Consider the following 20233-nt stretch of genomic DNA (forward strand, 5'->3'; position numbering starts at 1 on the left):
TGTTTGTGACTTATTGGTTATGATGTAAAAAACCTACTTTTGCTAACTTGTTCAAGGATTTTCAAGCAATTTCAAAATTTCCACCACAGTACATTTCTTTGGACTCTCTAGGTCAATAATCATCAAAAATATGTTGAGTATTTTTTAGTTTTGTGACCATAACAGGGTGCTTTATTATATTAGCGTGAAACGAGTATGTTATAGGTCGCTACTCCTTAAGAAATAATCCAACTGACTTGCCATTAAGTACTATTATACATATTATGACACAAAACAAGCATGCAACATGTGATTCTTATCGGAAGAGGCATGCCTTCACAAAAGTCAAAAAGGTGAAATATCATACATTTAAAATTACTATTTTAAACTTGTCTTTAATAAATACATCATTTGCTAGTCAAATTGCTAATTAGCCAGTCACATAGCATAAACTCAATCCATTTTGGCTTCTAGACGTGGTAAACACTTGCTGAAGTTCAAACCGAGCATCAAAATGGAGAAACAATTGGATATATGGTATGGGATATATTAGATAACACATACCACCTGAGGATTGTTGCCAACCATGTCCATGTTTTGATGGCTACTTCCAGCAGTAAAAAAAATCGACCATGTCAGAAAGCTCAAATGATCTCAAACTGGTTTCTTGAACATGACAATGAGCTCACTGTACTCCAATGGCCTTCAGAGTCACCAGACTCAACCAAATAAGCATCACTTAAATGGCAAGGTCTTCTGGAATATTGTTGCAGACCATGAATGTGAATCAATTATCTATTTAAATTGGTCGTATTTTTTTATCAATTCTTCAGAACACAAAATAAGCTATTTTGAAGAATGTGCATTGTATTAAAAAAAAGACCTATATATGTGCAATAGAATGTTTTGGAGACACAGGAGTTGCTTTGTTTTGCTAATGGCTTCATTCTTTATCAATTGACAGCTGCCAAGCCACGCCCTTAGCAACCAAACAGATTATTTTTTGCAATCGTCTAGCCAGACCTACATCTCTGCAGTAGAATATTATAAAGACACGGGGCTTGGTTCGTTTGACTTGTGGTTTGATGTGTTATTAATTGACAGGTATTAATTGACACCCATGGCAACCGAACAGGTTAGCTTAGCAACCGTTTAGCAAGATCTCTATCTCTGCAACAAATCATCATAGAGACATGAGAAATGGTTTATTGCACTCGTCCCTTAGGTATTATCGGTTTACGCCCGTTTTTGCATACGAGTGTACGCATGCATGGTCTGTATTAAAAGTTACCAACCGTTTCTGTCATATTTCTTGGTGTGGAAGAGTGTCATTCGTTGTGGATTTGTTACGGTGCCATTCCTGAGCCTAGTTGACAATGGCAAGGCCAATAGAGGCCTTAGACTGCTTGAACCCGCTAAATGCTGCTTGCAGCTTTAATTATTATTATTTTTCCGCCATAAAACCGGTCGCCCAGCCCAAACCGTAAGTCGTAGAAACTCGACACTTGGTCATTTGGTTGTATCTGTGCAGGCTACTCAGATACAGTGACCCAGCCAAATCGGCCCATAGGTGGCGCTACAGCGATGAAAAGCGTGTTTGCGCACGTTAACGCTCGTTACTCCTAAACCGTTTGTCGCACACCCAAGTGTTTTATATCATTGTAATCATTGGCTCAAAACCTAAAAAACGTATATCCCCGATTTCATTTCCGGTATGCAAATTTTCCCGCTAATTTGCATTTTAGGAAAAAAAAAAAAAATGAACAAGTCCCTGGATTTTTGCCCGATCGGAACCAAACCAACGCTGATAAATTCTGTGGAGTGTGAATGTAAATATTCATTGAAAAAAAGTTGAAATTTCGATTCAGGGTCGCTAGGGGGCATCAAAACGTCAAACCCGGAAGTAGCCTATTTCATTAAAATGGCTATACCTAGAGAACGGTTTGAGATATCTTCACGGGGCTTAGACCATATGTGTAGACCCTCAGTCTGGGGTCACAATAAAAAAAACTCGGTGTTTGGCCACTAGGTGGCGCTATAATAGCAAAGAACTCGAAAAGGGCTATAACTAAGCAACCGTTTGCCCGATCGACTAATTATTTGGTATGGTGTGTCTTTGTGTCATGAACCTTGACTGTATAAAAGGACTTCTGCGTATCTCAAAAAACAAGTCTGCCATCGGTCAATTAAATGTGAGCACTCATTATACCGGGTAAACGGAGGCCGATCAAAACGACACTCGCTGGGCTTATTCGTCTCACGGTCTTTAAGGTCTGTAAGAAATGTGAACTCATTTGGCCACCGGGGGGCGAAATAGCGCTTTTGGAGTGCATAAACAATTCTGTATCACGTGACATTTGACATATACAGAAACTATTGGTATCATAAGATTGCTCTTCTCATTCTGAACAACTTTGCCTCTGGACATGCTTCTGTCGATCAAACGGTTCGTGAGTTATCGCTGATGATGTCAAAAACCTACTTTCGCGAACTAGTTCCTGGTTTTTCAACCGATCGGAACCAAACCAATGCAGATGACTTCTGTGGAGTGTGAATGTAAATAATCATTGAAAAAAAGTTGAAATTTCTTTTCACCGTTGCTTAGGGACGCCAAAACTTAAAATGGGCAGATCCTATCACATTAAAATGGCCATAAATCCAGAAGGGCTTAACATATCATCATGGGGCTCAGTTGATATGTGTAGACCATCACTCCGAGGTCACGTAAAAAAAGGAGGTAGCGTTTGGACACTAGGTGGCGCTAAAACAGTAAAAATGGCAAAATTGACGTGTATCTCATATCTTAAACAATTGTGTATCACATGACATTTGACACTTACACAAACTAATGATATCATTTAATAGTCCTCCTCTTCATTCTGAACAACTTTGCCTCTTGATCCATTGATGTCACACAAACGGTTCACGAGTTATCGGTGATGGTGTTTAAAACTGACTTTTGCTAACTAGTTCTTTGATTTTTTTAAGCAATTTCTAAATTCTCTATTGCAGGTACATTATAATTGATCATAAAGATTATGAAATGACCATGCCAGTAAACATTCATAACATTTAGTTTGATAATTATTCAAGGGAATGTATTCAATTATACAACACATCTCTTAGATGGTGTGTGACTATGTTCCACATTATAAATCTGGTGGCGAAATGGCCAGGCTCTGTTCACGACTCAAGTATCGGAGAGTTATGCACATTATTTGGACGTGGCAAGTCAAATAGACTTTACAAACTAACTGGATTACTAATTTTGGGCCTAACAGAACTGCATTTTTCTATTATATAGGTGACTATGATGGAATCCTGCTAGGGGATAAAGGCTATGCCTGCAGGCAGTATTTTATGATACCATTACCTGACACCAACCAACTTTGAATTAGTTTATTTTGTTGTTTGATTGAGAGAAAACAGCTAGTCATGAGTGTGTAAGCATGCAACGCTTCTTTGAGCTGATACTGATAATTTCTATAATTTTTCTGTGTTGGTGGGAGTTTGATCCGTCGTGGGTTCGTTGGGGTCTGACCCCTTACACTGTTCGTGGATGCACTGCTCCATTGACTGGCATAAATACTCGAAACCCGCTTAAAGGCTGCTTGCAGCTTTAATTTTATTAGAAGTTGTTAAATGTTCGCCGGTTCCGGCCTCCTTCCTTCCTCACATGGAAGTGTGTAACTATGTTTCTCTGGTATTTTTCCTTTTGATTTTTATGTCGACAGGAACGTTGACGACTGACAGAGGACCTTTCTCAATTGAGTCTCATAGCGAGAACAGCAAAGTTCAGCTACCGCAAAGCACTGTGTGAAGGTCTGCCGATGTAGCCGGAAACTGTTATAATTATTGTACATAAACTTGACTGCATTGTAAGCACATCATTTTTTTTAAACATACAAAATATTTTTTAGTAAAAAGGTTTAGTGGAACATTTTATGCAGCTTTATTACACCTCAATGTATGTCAGCTCCCACACCCCTTATGTGAACTCTGGTGCCCCCCTAAGGGGGTTGCGGACCCCAGGTTGTGAACCACTGTGTCAGACTATGTGTATAATGTTTCGTATGTCACTTCTCCTTCCCAGTGTGTTGGTGGTTAGTAGGTGAGTGATTTTGATCTGTTCTTACCTCAGATACATGCCTATAGCATAAGCAAACAGGAAAGAGTAATCCATTGCTCCAAGTAACTGCTTATAGTTACTTCTATCTATAGAATTAAGTAGACAGAGATGTTTAATTTTCAATAATCTGGATGATAAAGACAGAAATTTAGATTATTTTGAATCAGGGCTGTCACAATATCAGATTTTTAGAAACACTACTGTCATAGCAAAACAATTGTTACGTTATTACGAAGAAATTTCTTGGAAAAAGATGTTTGGCCATTGCATTATACTAAAAATATGAGTGTAGAGAGGCAGATAGAGTTTGTAACTATAGTGTATCCTAAGGAAAAACATTAAAATGGTGCAAAACTGTCACCTACTTTGTTGAAGTATCAACCAGAGATTGGAGCTGGATTACTTACAATATTGTCATATGTGTAATATTAGCACAATATTAATAATCACAGTTATTAATGTCATGATTATTGTCAGTATGAAAATATTGTGACACCCCTAATATAAATGAGGCAACATAAAAAAGATTGTTGAAAATTGAAAAGTTGTGTTTAGAAGAGTTATGAAGCAAAGCAGGACTGCATGTAATTCAGAATTGATTTAAGAATAGCTTTTAAATTCAATATTTGAATTTGAATTGATGTAGAAAAAGGCATGCTATATTCTAATTTCGATTTATAAAAACAGAATTGCAGCATAAACAGGCAATTCAAATAACTGCTAAAAGTATAGCTGTTAAAGATAAGAATCAATGAACTGAAAAAGTTTATCATAAGAGGATATAACAATTAACGTTTAAAAAGCCACCTAGGGAAGTTTTAGTTAAATTGCATTCTTGTATATTTTTTTGCAGTGTTTAACAAATTATTGTCTTGTGTTGTAACTGTTGTTTTATTTATTTAAATTCAGTACATTTACATTTCTGTCACTCTAATTACAGTTGGATATGGCTAATTCAACTCAAATTCAAATTTATGAATAAAAAAAAAAAAACATTTTAAATTCTGAATTTTGCCTAAGCCTGTAGCACACAGAAAATAATATATTTCAACTTCAATCCTACCGAATGGTTTCCAGCTGCAGTCTAGTTCCGGGTGCAGTCCACCCCGGTGACTTGTGCTGCTCTCTGTTGATAACTCCATGACCTGAGAGCAATTCTTATGCAGCTCGCTCTACAGACATAAAAACACATGTAGTGGTCAATCAAAGAGACATCAGTAAGCAGAACATGGGTTATCTCTGAAAACTCATACTACAAATTGACGGAGGTAATGACTAAATATCAACGCTGGGTCAATTGTGCAAGTTTAACACTGTCAAACGGCTGAGTTCCATAGACTGCTAGACTACACCCCTATAAATGTGTTAATATATTACAGGAATAGACAAAATAGCCGTACATTTCCTGTACGTGGGTTGTAGGTAAAAGGTTGAATAAATTCTGATATCTACACATTAATATGTATATTACAGTAGAGGTGACTCCATAAATGCATGTTGCCTTTTGACACTTATGTGTTTATTTGAAACAATCCTTGAATTGAATTTGTTACCTTGACAATGCTGATGGGCTTCCTGGATAGATGAAAGCTGGTGTAGAGAAGAAAAGTGAGCCCGAATGTGAAGGCCTTGTACCTGCGTAAATCAAACATCAACCGCAACAGGGTTAAAGAAAGTTTTCTTAACATTTCTTGGTCAGGAACTTACAGAATGTTGATATATCTCTATATAAGACTGTCAGGGGTTTATTTATTTATTAATATCTATTTGTTTTTTATTATTTTTTTCGTTTACTGTATTTGAAATTATTTTCTATTGTTGTTTAACAAAATAAAAAGCTAAAAAAAAGATTGGCCAGACCAAGAAATATGGACATTTTACATTCAAATGACCTCTCCTTATGTGCTGTAATGGCAAGGGGGAAGTGTGAAAAAGTGACAAACAAGAATCTTTTTTTATTTAAAAAATGTGTTAAATTAAGTTCAAATGTATAGAACACAGTACCATACTCTAAAAGACAAACAAAAGTAATATAATTTTTTTATGAATAAACATGGATAGGACTGAGTGAAGCACAACTTTTTAGTTTGGATTTTGATGAAATCTGGGAGCAGATTCCATGTGAGTTTATAAATGACATTTCCACCTCTGTAATAAAGCAAACAACTTGTTTGCTTTATTACTATAACTTTATTACTATATTAACTATAGCGAACAAATTGATAGTTACAGGCAAGCAAAAACTGCTTGCATGTTTAAGACGTGTGACTCTTTAATGTACTAAAAGAATCACTACCATTAGGTTTAAATTATAAAAAAAAAAATTATTGTATTTATTTATTTGATTAGTTTTTATTATTTTATCTTGGCTTTGGCTTAAAAACAAAGAAACTAGCAAGACTAATGAACATCTCCAAACTTGCCCCAAAAAATGTATAGGCACTCAAAGGGCGTGCATAGCCCTGCAAATGAAGAGTTTGCTTCCAAAGTGAGATAACTCAAAATAAAACAAATCATGTTATTATGTTATGATGTTATCGTCGTGTTTTATTATGTTAGTTAGCTGTATTTTGGAGTTATTATCACTTAAATCAAAACAAACCAACTGCAGTTTGATTGACATGCACAGTAAAAAAAACAACATGATTTATAAGATAAGTTAAAAATGGTTTTATCTCATTTTAGAACCAAACTCTTCAAATAATTGAAGGATGTCTGCATTCCACTGAAAACAGGTCCATGTGTTTGTAATATACTGGTGTAGCTTTCGATCTTCATGTTTTAAAAACAAAAACCTTCCAGAAATTTTAATGTCTTCTTGCTCTGTTTATATTCTCTTGTGACACAGTGGAATTTGGTTGTTTGTAAAGTGAAGATCAAACTCTTTTGTATATTGTATCGCTATTTTATTATAAAACTCAATAAATAGAATGTTCCAAAAAGGATCATGGCAGCCTTTTGGCACATGACAGTCCTTGAATAGTTCACCCAAAAATTCAACTTCTCTCATACTTTACTCGCCCTAAATTCCAGATGTATTTGACATCATTTCTTCAGTTGAACACAAATAATTTCTAATAATATTTATGACTAGTTGTTATATGCGTGTTTTGTCACGAGACACACATGAGCCAGTGCGATTTAAACATGATGTAAATTATGAATTCATTTTTGGGGCAAACTATTCCATTAAGATTACAACACATTCTGATGGCTTGTTCATGAATTTAGACATGGCTATCCTAGTCTGTATGCTAAAGTAAACTCACCAAACCGGATGTATCACAATCTTAGCTCAAATGACTGTTGTTAATGACGTATGCAGTGAAATATTCATATGTTGTAGGGCTCAAAAATTTTGATTCTTATTTATATACATGTCAGTAATCATGGTACTGTTGAAGAGTGAATTATGTACCGCCTACATTAAACATTTTCACATTTTATTCCACTAAAAAGATCAAAACGGATTGGGAGGAGCTGTGTTAATGCGTCATGAGGAAGTAATCCAGCATGATTTTGTTAAATTACACAGCAGGTATAACATTGATTTAGCACAAAGAGATTACGGCTTGCCAAGCCTGTTTAAAAACAGTGAGGGATTCAAAGTTTCAGGAAGTAGACTTTTTAAGAGATAGAGATTCATGTCATTATTTATGGAACCACGTGTCATTTAAAATGCGTATGAAAAAAACTGAAGAATTTAAGCACAATGTCCAAGCTTCTCCCATCCATACGATATAAATGCATATGGACCGTAACACTCAAAGCACCATAAAGGTTATCCATTTGAGACTTATTATTTATTGCTCTGAAACCATACATTTTCAATGACATCTTGCTCGACAGCATTGTCATCCACCCTTAACTTTCATTGTTTGGAAAAAGCATGAACATTTCGTTATAAATATCTGCTATTGTGTTTCAAAAAAGAAATGAAGTCAATCTTGTTCCGAAAAATAAGAGTGAGCAAATGAGACATATGACACAATACGCTTAATTTTATGGAAAACAAACTATGATGCTCATACTCACCATTGGTCCTTATTGAAGGATGCCATGAAACGAATGCCAGGTGGGACTGGTGCCATGTTTGCGAATGTGTGTTGGTCCGTAGGTGAAACTCGGTGGGCGTAATACAGCAATGAATTAATCTGATAAAGAAATTAGGCAGAATGCCCGTAATTGTATAATTACAAAACCCATCTCTGACCAGGACTGCCTTTTGATGTGACCAGGAAGCGACCCATCCGAAGACGCTTTACATCCTGAACAAACGAAGACAGGGGAGATATCTATCGTAAATAGACAAACAATCGCTTCAATAAACGATGAAATGTTCCTCACAATCATCTGGGCAGTAGAGAGATAATACATTGTTTGTTAATTCATGACAGGTGAATGACTGAGCCCTGAACACGTTACCATGATGAATACGAAGACATTGTACGTTCATTTCCAAATAATAACGAAAGGACAATATTCTAGGAAATATCACGAACTGCGAAAAACATATCTACATTACGATAACAAACATCAAACTGAGGTCTGATGTTACACATCATCCTAAATGTAACTTTTATGATGTTAGAGTCTTTTGCACTTACTCGTAAACTCTAGAGGTTGTGGGAAGACAACACGTTTATCAAACAGTTGTGATTGATAACAGGGAAAGAAACTAATTCTCAAAAATACGAAACGATTTATACATCACGTACATGAAAAAAAGAAAATCATTCAAAGGTCACTATCTGCGGTACTTCACGTTCAGCGTCGTCTGTAGCGACCAAACAGTGTGGTTCACTTCCTCCTTGTTGAACGCAACGCTATGACGCCACCCAGAACAGCATGAAGACAGAAACAACACAGAAAAAACAACAAGGACCTCCCGGACCAGTAAAATATTTCAAAATAATAGACTCTTCAATGGGAAGAGTAATTAAGAAAGGTTGTTTAGCTATGTTAAATAAAAGGTATATTCAAAGAAAATGTATTAATATTGATTCATTCTTTATAATTTGATATAACAAAAAAGGTTTGAATTATTGTGGTCAAAACAAAAGCAGCCGACAAGCGTCAACATTACCTGAAATTTCTCAGTATAGTCAAAAATACATAATGATCAGGTTGTGCGCTGTAGAACTGTAATTTAGGCCAAGAGTGGGTATTAAAACAGCATAAAATATAAAATGTGGTCTTTTGGTCATATGTAATTTGCATAACTTTGTGTTCTTTCATACTATTTTTAATTTTAAAATGCGGAAAAGAGTGCAACATTTTTATTCTCTTTTTTGCTTGATTTGACGTTATTTTACCTCAGTTTACAAGTGTATTTATCACAGCCTATTTGCCTATAACTGTTTAGGAACTCTTAATCTATAGATATTTCAAACGCCTTGATTTTACCGACTTCACGTTGTTGTATTATTGATGCGCCCTCCCAGTTTTGTCCGTGCTGCCCGTGCCTCTATTCCTCTCTATTCAGACAACTTCAGATAAATAATGAATGAATAAGAGTATGAAAACAACACCATACTGCTGAGTGACAATATACAGCGATGCTTAGTATTTTATTTATAGACAGTCAAAACCAGCCTAGTCAGCTTATGTGTTTAGCCGCAGTCAGTCTACAAAGTCTATTGTGGCTCTGGCCGAAAGCTTTGATATGATATTTCAGCTCTTTAAAAGGTAGGTCCAGAAATCAGCTAACCCAGATCCATAAAACCTGCTTGTTAGTTTTCATTTTAGCTTTTGTGACACAATACAATTGTTTGCTTTATTATATGTTTGTGACAGAGTCGTATCTTTGGGTAGTAGTTGGTATTTTGGCAGAGAATATGATACATGTTAGGGGCATATTTTACACATAAATATATAATTAAAATAAAGTTTAATATAATTGAAGAATTGGTATATTAAGATTAACCATGGTTTAACTGTAATACATTTTTTTGTAGTTAATCCATAGGTGCCACAATTTTTTACTATGTTCACAACTACAATAACCAAAGTATAACCGTAGTATTTGTTGTACAAGTGTCATACTTTTACTATAAAACATTGGATAGTTTTCACAAGGGAATACTCTTTTAATGACTTCAGTGACACTTTATTATGTTTAGAGATTTGTTTAGTCTTTATTTGTTAATAACTCACATTTCAGGTGATTTGATGGCTGAGAACAAAAGCAACATGAAGGGCAGGGTAACAGTGTACTCTGTGCCAGGCTGTCCACACTGCACACAGGCAAAAGCAGCTCTGAAGAAATTAGGTCTACCTGTGTGTGAAGTGGATATAAACAAACACAGAGAACTGCAAACTAAAGTGAAAAGACTTGCAGGCTGCAGTTCTGTACCACAGATTTTCTTCAATAATGTTTATGTTGGAAACAATGAGGACCTCCAGAACCTGGTGAGTCCCACATGTCATTTCTTCAGTGCAATATATTTTTATGTCGTTTGTTGCATAAAAATATCAAACTTTTAAAGATTTTTTAAATATCATATCCAGTTTACACAGGGATATATATATATACTTTGAGATAAAATTGACATTTTTTGCTTCTACAATATATGAACCTCCAGGAAGTATAGTCTTGCATTGCAATTTTATATGCATTTGGCAGACTTTGATCATTTGTAGTGGGAAAAACATTATAAGCATCATTTAATATAACAAGTTACATATTTACATTTTCAGTGTCTGAGTTTAACCAAAGAATATTCTGAAAGTCTGCATTTTAAAACATAAGTAAAAATAAAATCTAAAAGTACCTCTTTTAACACAACACAAACAATTGATATTTTTTAAAAGTTGCATAGTTAAAAAGGAACGGCATAATAGGTATTACCAGATAATAATGACACATAGTAATATTGACTAAGTCAATAGACCGTTTTAGAGGGAACAACATAAAGAAACGTTATGTGGCCCAAACTTAACTTCCGGCTGACCTTAACTTCTGGTTGATAACAATAACAGTTGAGTAGTTTTAATTTAATAAAATGAATATACATTAATATAAATTAATATACTAGCCACTAGCCAGACCAACCAAACACAGACCGGAAGTTAACTTCGGCCAGGCATGTGCATCTGATAAAACCGTCTATAAGCTCTGAGTCTGACTTGATATTTGATTCTTAAAAATGAGTTTGATCAATATATATATTTTATATGTGTTTTCAGGATCCTCAGCAGCTGGAACATCTGGTTCTCTTGGTACGAGAGGAACCAGTGCCCCCAGATGCTCCACCTGTCCCTGATGAAAATGTCCCTGATCCCGAGGGAGTACCTGAAAGAGGTTAGTATATTTGTTTGCTTTTTGTTCCTTCTACATTTACATTTACATTTATGCATTTGGCAGACGCTTTTATCCAAAGCGACTTACATTGCATTATCCTATACATGTATACATAGGTATGTGCAATCCCCTGGGTTCGAACCCACAATTTTGCATTGTTAACGCAATGCTCTTACCATCTGAGCTACAGGAAATGTTTATTGGCATACAGTGTTGATGACTTGTGTCGCTTGAATGCTTCTGTCTGCATGTGAGCCTCTTTAAAATCACCATCTGTTTCTCTAAGAATATCTGCTGTCATCTGTTTATATCAATGTTAAAGACTAGATAATATTTGTGGAGACAATCCAACATCTGCAAAGGATTATTCACCATATTCTAGACCAGTGGTTCCCAACCTGGGCTCCACGACACCCTTAGGGGGGCGCCAGAGTTCACATGAGGGGCACGGGAGCTGACATACATTGAGATTAAATTAAGTTGCATAAAGTGTTCCTCTAATCATTTTATATACAAATCATGTGCTTACAATGTCAAGACAATGCAGTCAAAAATAGTTATATCTTCCATAAAATAATTATTTCAATTTCCGGCTCCATCGGCAAAAATTCACACAGGGCTTTGCGGTAGCTGGAAGCACTGACATTGGCCCTTCTCACTATGAGACTCACGTGAGAATTGTCTTCTGTCAGGCGTCAACATTCGTGTCAACATAAAAATCAAAAGGAAAAATAGCAGAGGCGGGAACCGGCAAACATTTAACAACACTAAACAAACCACAAAACGAACGTAGAATGCCGGCAGCTCCCTCATGGTCAACTGCCGGCCACACAAACATAATAAAACATAACAAAAATCCAGGCCTGGTCCTCTCTCATCGTACACTCCTGTCGCTCGTCATTTTATGCTTCCGATCTCCTCCGTGAGAGATTAAAGGCCGATTCAACGCACAGCATACCCTAATCACTTGCATTCCCTCGCGGCTCTCGTCCCGCCTTGCTAGTTACAAACTTTAATGCAGTGATTCTTCATAAGAAATGAAGAATAAATGTTTAGATGCTCTTACAAAAGCTACTTAAATTTAGGCAAGACAAGTCTCGGCCAGAATGTATGTTCTGTGGTAAAAAAATTGGTAAATGACAGCATGAACCCAAGCAAAATGAAAAGATGCCTTGTAAAATAAGCAGTAACTGACAGTAGCCTGAAAAATAACCTAAACATTTGTTTGAGTATTCAAGTGAAAATGTCATAAAAATCTTTTAAATTAGTCATCTTAACCATTTAATTTAATTTATGATTAAATTATTTAATTTAATTTATTTATTTTTACTATCTCTATATGTGTGTGTGAGTAGTAATTATGTGTCACACACACATATATGAGGGATGGGGGGGCTCCGATTGTCATATATGTACTTGGGGGGATCCCAAGGAAAAAAAGTTGGGAACCAATGTTCTAGAGGTCCACATAAAAAAAGCTCCATTCTATACTTGTATTGTATTGAGTTTATAGACGGTTTCAGTAACATCAACATAAACAAACATTTTGTGGGCCAAACTTAACTTGCGGTAGGCCCCGGCAATGAATCTATAACTGTCGAGTAGTTTCAATATAATTTCGTACACTTAATATACAATAAAATGTAAATATTAATGAATATGAATATACATAAAATATAACATGCAATTAATATAAAAATAAATTGTTATATATTACTTGCCACTAGCCAAACACAGACCGGAAGTTAACTTTGGGCCAGGCGCGAGTGTCCGATGAAACTGTATATAGGGCAGCCTAGTGTTCTTAAATATGGCAGTGCGGTTGTCACATCGCATAAAATACCAATCTTCTATGTAGGTCTATGATTATTTGTAATGAGTTTTTCTCATTAACTATGAAAACTGTGTCAGTACCTAGAACGTACAATGAGGTTATTCAAATTAGCTGCCCATCTCACTGAAATGATTGAGCTGAAAAAAGTTTTTTTAGGTTTGTGCACTAGTTAAACACTGTAAAAACATCCTTCTTTGAGCATCCAGACAAGGATGACAGTTTTGGTCCACAGGTACTTTCCCAGTCATAAGCCATTGACATTGATCAATGGGATAGCTTTCTCCATGTATTATACTAAGACCATTGTGTTTGTCACGTCATTTTCCATCTGGAAGGTTATACTAGAACAGAGCTGATAGAGTTCCTGCCCATAATTATATTTTTGTGTTTACTTACTGAACAACAAAATGATGAAGAATTAAACTCTGTTAGCCATTGGTGTTGGCTGTCATACTGTACTTGCATTCACATACAGAAATAAAGCTGGTGATTTTTTTTAACAGCCACAGGAAACATTGAAATCTGTTTAATGACAGCAGTTTGATTACGAAAATGTACCATGTTGGTAAATGTTTGCTATGTTTGGTAATACAAAAATAAGGTTTCTGGAGAATGTTACCAATGCAGCATATACAGCCTTTAGTGTTTGGTGGTTTAAATTATTCTTACTTTTATTGTTTGTGATGCTGACTGTATGCAGCTTCTGACGTCTCTGAAGCAATGAGGAATCTGATCCTGAAACTCTACTCTGATCACCTCTCTGAAGATGGCAAGGTAATGCTCTCAACTCAACTCAACTCAACTTTATTTATATAGCGCTTTTTACAATTTTCATTGTTACAAAGCAGCTGTACATGAGACACATTTAATACAAGTATGAATTCTAAAGCAGCCCCCCCGGCCAGGCAGATAGTGCAAAACAATATGCAAACGGTGGTGAGGAACCCAAAACTCCCATCGAGAAAAAAAACCTCAGGGGAACCCAGGCCCAACCAGGGGATTCCAGTTCCCCTCTGGCAAAAGCTGCTGCCTCTGCACAAGCTCAACAGTGCTTGCACAACAAGGCTTAGTAAAAATATAAAAATTAAGGATTAAAGATTATCATTAACAATCTAATAGCATTTGAAATGTTGTAGGAAAAACAAAGTTGTCGCGTCCTTTATCCAGCTCTATCCTCTTAGCACTTGTCAGGTCACCGCTTTCCATTCTCAGCTCTGCCATCAGGTCTGGGCATGAACTGCATCCTGCGGTAACCTTGGAACAAAGAGACAAGACTGGCTGAGAGTAGAGTACTGTTCTGCACTCTTTGATGCAACAAGTGCATCATTTGTTGTTGGATGTGTTCCTGGTTCCGGTTGATCTAGATAATGCAGCCTAAATCCTCTGAGGATTAATATTATGGAGGTGTAGTGTATGCAAGATTAAAAAGATGAGTCTTTAGTCTAGATTTAAACTGACAGAGTGTGTCTGCCTCCCGGACCGTGCAGGGAAGAATATTCCAAAGTTTAGGCGCTAGATAAGAAAACGATCTACCACCTGCACTTGATTTTGAAATTCTAGGTATTACCAACTGACAGGACCCCTTAGAGCGTAATGTACGTGGAGGTCTGTAATACAATAGAAGTTCATTCAAATACTGCGGCGCTAGACCATGTAGGGCTTTATAGGTAATAAGCAAGATCTTAAAGTTAATGCGATGCTTTATAGGTAACCAGTGCAAGGTTGACAGAACCGGGGTTATATGCTCATACTTTTTTGTACGTGTAAGAACTCGAGCTGCCGCGTTTTGAACCAGTTGCAGTTTTTGTAATAGGCCCGCAGGGCAACCACCTAGAAGTGCATTACAGTAATCTAGTCTTGATGTCATGAATGCATGAATTAATTTCTCTGCATCTGAAAGTGACAGTATATGACGTAATTTAGATATATTCTTAAAATGGAAAAATGCAATTTTACAGGTGTTTGCGACATGGCTTTCAAATGAGAGAGTACTGTCGAATACAACGCCAAGATTCTTAGCTGATGACGAGGATTTTATGGAGCATCCGTCAATCGTTAAGCATTATTCTTGTGCTCCATTTCACCATCTAGTAACACACTTCATGCATATCAGAAGGATGCAAGGCCGTGTCACACTTATGCTTGTTGCACTTATTATGACGCATTATGTTAATAGTGAGTAAAGAATCCGTTCCTCCAGATTATGTTTTAAATAACATTGTCAGTCTGACCGTCTGGCTGTTCACTTTTGACCAGGCGGTCGATTACAAGGCCGTGCGTCGGAGCCCGTACTACGAGCAGTACTGTGAGCTAGCTGTACAACTTCAGCGTGCGGAACTGCTGTCCCTGAGTCACGAAGAAAAACTGGCCTTCTTCATCAACATCTATAATGCTCTCGTCATCCATGGAAATCTGCGCCTTGGCTTTCCCAAAACCTTATGGCAGAGGTACCGGGTAAGAAGACATTCTCAAATCTAAAGATTATTGCAGTTTGGTTCAGGTCTTTTGTTTAGAAATAGAAAGATATCATTAATGTTTGCCCTTTTGATTCTTATATAGTTCTTCAACTATGTGAGCTACCTCATTGGCGGTGAAGTGTTCACATTGCAGGATATTGAAAATGGAGTTCTGAGAGGGAATCGAAGAGGCATGGCACAATTCTTAAAGCCATTTTCAAAGAACGATCCACGACTGCGGGTATCCAAAAAAGTTTTTGTGTGGCCTGAAATTTAAAAGTATAATAAAAAATGTTGTTGCTATAATGTGAGGTTATTAAAGGTTTCATCTTTTTTCTTGAAGTTTATGTAGAAATTGAGTAAATGTCACTGGCATGAGTTATGTTTGTTTAAATCCATTAGGTGGCGCTTCATGATGTGGAGCCTCTCATTCATTTTGCACTAAACTGTGGTGCAAAGGGCTGTCCTCCAATTAGAACTTACACACCACAGGTTAACTCTAAAACTATTATTATTTACTAAATGTCATTCTTTAGATCTTGAAATGCGGATGTATATATATAAGAATATTTTGTTTTAAAACTCAATATACTGCGCCAATTTTGTATTAGGACATCAATAATCAGTTGCGTGCTGCTGCGGAAGCGTTCTTGGAGAATGATGACAGCTTCACGATCGACAGCATGAGAAGAGAGGTGAAACTCAGCCTGATCTTTAAATGGTACAAGGTAGACTTTGGAGGTACAGATGAGAAGGTATTACTTAGTCATATCACTATTCTTGTATGGATATTTCCTTTTGTTATGTTTTTGGGTTAACTGTCACTTTTAGTCCACATTTCATCAGTCAGTTCTGTTTATTTTTTCTAGCTGCTGAATTGGGTGTTTGATCATATGGGACCGTCACAGAAGAAGTTGAGCCTAAAAGCCCTACTATCTGCAGGAAATGTCAAAGTGAGCTATTTGCCCTATGACTGGTCTATAAACAGCACAGACTGACCACATTCTCACACACATAATCATTCTATCACATTGTGGGCACTGTGTTTTATTGAACACATGCTGGAGGCAATAGACATTATTCAAAACTGTAGCCTGTTATGACCTAACTATGCATTTAGATTCTTTCCCTTGTTCTTCCACCTCGTAAAGGGCAACATGAAAATGTAACCTAGTTTTTGCTACCTGTCGATTTCTAAATTGTATTACAGTGGTTTGCACTGATTATTATGCAAATGCATTTGTCTTAAATGTTCTTCTGTAAAGATGTCTTTATAAAAGAATATAATATTATTCATGTAAATCATTATATTATGTTTAGAGTTTATAAACTCGTAGAAAGATTTTGCACAGATATCGCTTGCATATTTCATGATTATGCTTTACACAAAGGCACGTATTTTATGTGAGGGTAAGGGCTGGCCTGAAAAGGTTATATATTGATATTTTTCAGCCTTTGCACCTTTCTTGAATTAATGAATTTGCTCTAAAAGGACTATTAGAGTGAATCGTTATTTTAACAATTTTTTTACATATTTAATTTTTGGCAAGATTCTAAAGGATTAAATTAAAGATGTCATATTTAATTTTTGGCAAGATTCTAAAGGATTCAATTAAAGATGTCATTACATTAAAATCAAAATGCACGATTTTTACACTGATTTCACCAAATGAATACATGGAAGAATGTTTAATCTTTTCATTTGTATGGACATATATGACAATATACAGTAATTTATTTAATACATTATACATTTTAGACAGTTTTAAAACAACAACATAAACAAACGCATGTTAAAAGTACACTGAAAAATGTGTGGAGTCAAATTTACTTGAAAAAAGCTAGTAGAAGCTGAAAAGGTTTTGACTTAAAGAATGTGAGAACATTTTAAAGGAGCTTTCATGTAAAAGCTTTGCACAAATATCTGTTGCTTTTATAATAAATTCTCAGGTAAGGTTTACACTGAAATTTTCAAGTAAACTTTACTCGATCTTCATTTGTAACCCAGAGGGTAAGAAACCACTATCAAAAACCACCCTTATTGTGATCGGTGTTTTTTATTTAGTTGGGCTCATGACTCATGAGTTTTAGCATCAAGTTTACTTAAAATATTAAAGGAATATATAAAAGTGTACTTGCTATGTCAAAGAAAACAAAAGAATTATGGTAACGAGAGATCGTTGGTGTGTTTACAAGATGATGCCATCATTTTGAATTATCTAAATCACAACGGAGTGTGTTGATATTAAAGTATATGATTAAATCATTTGGGTGGGTGGGTATCCTTTTTTAGCAACAAAATATTCTAAAATTGAAAAACCATGAGCAAAGTATAGACACACAAAGACATCAAGAATCAATGTATGAATCTCAATAATTGTGTCAATCAACAAAAGAAAATATCATTCTGCAATGCATGCTGGGTAAAATCACAGTAAAAAAACTAGTCATGACTCCGAGCATGCATTGCAGTTGATCTGTTTATCTGAATTAGTTTTATAATTGTCACCATTGTTGAGTGTTGATATTTCAGTGTTTCAGAAAAATTTTCTTTTATGAAGTATTTTAACACTTTTACTTCTCATAGAAGGCTTAATTTAAATTATTATTTATGGACACCTCCAGTCTTTAATTTTTATTAGGGGCTTCCAATTATAAAAAAAACAAGAACTGCAAGCAGTACCACTGGGGCCAATCCCACACTTTGCCTAGTGTATCCACCACACCCAGCCCACACATCCCCCACATGCCACACACAGCCCACACTTCCCCTAGTGTACCAACAGCATGCCCACACTTCTGCCAGTGTACACCCACCATTCCTGCACTTCCCCTAGTGTACCCACAGCATGCCCACACTTCTCCCAGTGTACCCCCACCATTCCTGCACTTCCCACAGTGTACCCACACCATGCCAACACTTCCTCAAGTGTACCCGCAACATGCCCACATGTCCCGCGGTGTACCCACAGCATGCCAACACACAGCTCACACTTCCCCCAATGTATCCACACGATGCCCACACTTCCCTCAGTATGCCCACACTTCCCCCGCGTACCCAAAGCATACCCACACAAGTCAAGAATAATAGGTGACAACAAAGTAAAACCCGTACAATTTACATAAAAGTATGGAATACGGCTACAGCATGCAAAGACTCCACGCCGGTGATCCTACAACCGGGCTGTTGAGCAAAGCTGATAGATGTGTAAATAGCGATATGTAACAATAACCAAAGTTTCAGCTAAGAGAGTGCACATAACGGCATCCATGATCCAGTGCGCCAGCCTCTGGTTGGAGACAGCCTTCCCCTTCTGCTGTCCTCCAAAACAGACAAAGAGCTGATCAGAGCTTCTAAATCTCTGCGTGCAGTCCAAGTAGAGGCACAGTGCGCTTGCTGGACACAACACGGATGGGGTTGGGTCTTCCTCCCCAATGGGGAGCGCCTGCAAGTTCGCCACTTGGTCTCGGAAGGGAGTAGTGGGAACTTTGAGCACGCATCCAGGGCTGGGTCTCACGATAACGTGAGTTTTGCCAGGGCCGAATTCAAGGCAATCCGGGGACACAGAGAATGCTTGGATTCCCCTACCCTTTTGAAAGAAGCAAGCGCCATCAGGAGGGCCGTCTTACTTGTCAGGTGAGGAAGATCGGAGTGCCAGAGAGGGTATGGAGTGGAGACGAGGCGGATTCCGCTCTCTCGCGCCCCTTAGGAACGTGCTGCCCTAGACAGTGTGGGCAGCTTTTCCCAAGCTCCCAGGGACTGTGACAGGGGGACCAAAGGGACGGTCTGCTTCACCATTCCCACGGAGGGTGGTTCTTGGCTGGCAGAGCTAACCATATATCGCGTGGGGGGTCCCCGGAGGGAAGGTTGGCTCCGCCTTATTGCCTGCCTAGCGGGACAGCTGCACGCACTGTCGGTTTGAGAGTGGTGGCAGCTGTCATGTATGTATGACCCTATGCCTCACCAGGGTGCGAGGTCGGGTTGCTGGGCACAGTCCAGTGGAGTGTGCGATCGGCTGGAAGGGACACCCAGGGGAAACTGAAACTCTCTTTGTGAGTAAGTGGGCGCCAGGCCTTGAAAAGGGCCCGGCTTTGGAGAGGAGGTCAGAGTACCGACCGGTCAGAGGTGGAACTGTGAGGGTCAGGCCTGATGTTATTTCCCCTGGGATCTTCCCGTCAGGGTTGCTTCTTCTGGAAGGTTGCTGACGGGGTGGAGGTTTCCCTTTCGACTTCCTCTTCCGGGTTGCAGCCTGGGGGTGCACAGGAACCGGAGCGGACGTCGAACCCGGATCTGCAGGGAACGACCCTCAGGGATCACGACCAGCGGAGATGAGTAGGCGGGTTGAGCTAAGACCCTGGACTTCGATTGATCCACGGCATACTGCCAAACGGTATCAAAGTCCAGTGGTCTCCGCGACCTCATCCCCGCACACGAGAGTGGTTCCCTGAGGCCAGCGTTAAAGAGTGTCATCAGCTACTCCTTTCCGAAAACCATCTCCTCTGCGGCTTCTAGGAACCTGCCCGCATAATCG

The 20233-nt window shown here is 37.6% G+C and overlaps 2 protein-coding genes across 5 annotated transcripts in view; one reads left to right on the forward strand and one right to left on the reverse strand.

Moving 5' to 3' along the window:
* slc37a1 (solute carrier family 37 member 1) overlaps positions 1-8933 on the reverse strand; it is a 28417-nt gene extending 19484 nt beyond the window's left edge. Inside the window, exons 1-5 of one of the 3 annotated variants that reach the window (XM_056755593.1) lie at positions 8827-8933; positions 8144-8376; positions 5662-5743; positions 5172-5280; positions 4116-4194 (exon numbers count right to left, since the gene is read on the reverse strand). In XM_056755593.1, the coding sequence (XP_056611571.1) occupies positions 4116-4194; positions 5172-5280; positions 5662-5743; positions 8144-8199 (326 nt within the window). In that variant the 5' untranslated portion in view covers positions 8200-8376; positions 8827-8933. Of the gene's footprint in view, positions 1-4115; positions 4195-5171; positions 5281-5661; positions 5744-8143; positions 8404-8715 lie in introns of all 3 variants that reach the window. The other 2 variants (XM_056755591.1, XM_056755592.1) reach the window with 2 other exon arrangements.
* A 613-nt stretch (positions 8934-9546) lies between these two features.
* On the forward strand, positions 9547-17355 carry zgc:152951 (uncharacterized protein LOC569013 homolog). 2 transcript variants are annotated; one of them, XM_056754073.1, is made up of 9 exons: positions 9547-9796; positions 10272-10519; positions 11297-11411; positions 13946-14019; positions 15502-15699; positions 15805-15942; positions 16104-16193; positions 16313-16456; positions 16571-17355. In XM_056754073.1, exons 2-9 carry the CDS (start codon positions 10280-10282, stop codon positions 16697-16699), a joined length of 1128 nt encoding a protein of 375 aa, XP_056610051.1. In that variant the 5' UTR covers positions 9547-9796; positions 10272-10279; the 3' UTR covers positions 16700-17355. The 2 variants fall into 2 exon arrangements, with proteins under 2 accessions (XP_056610051.1, XP_056610052.1); XM_056754074.1 differs by having other exon boundaries at positions 16313-16442.
* Positions 17356-20233: the final 2878 nt, after the last annotated feature.

This window comes from Triplophysa dalaica, chromosome 8, assembly GCF_015846415.1.
Source record: "Triplophysa dalaica isolate WHDGS20190420 chromosome 8, ASM1584641v1, whole genome shotgun sequence".
NCBI classification, from domain to species: Eukaryota; Metazoa; Chordata; class Actinopteri; order Cypriniformes; family Nemacheilidae; genus Triplophysa; species Triplophysa dalaica.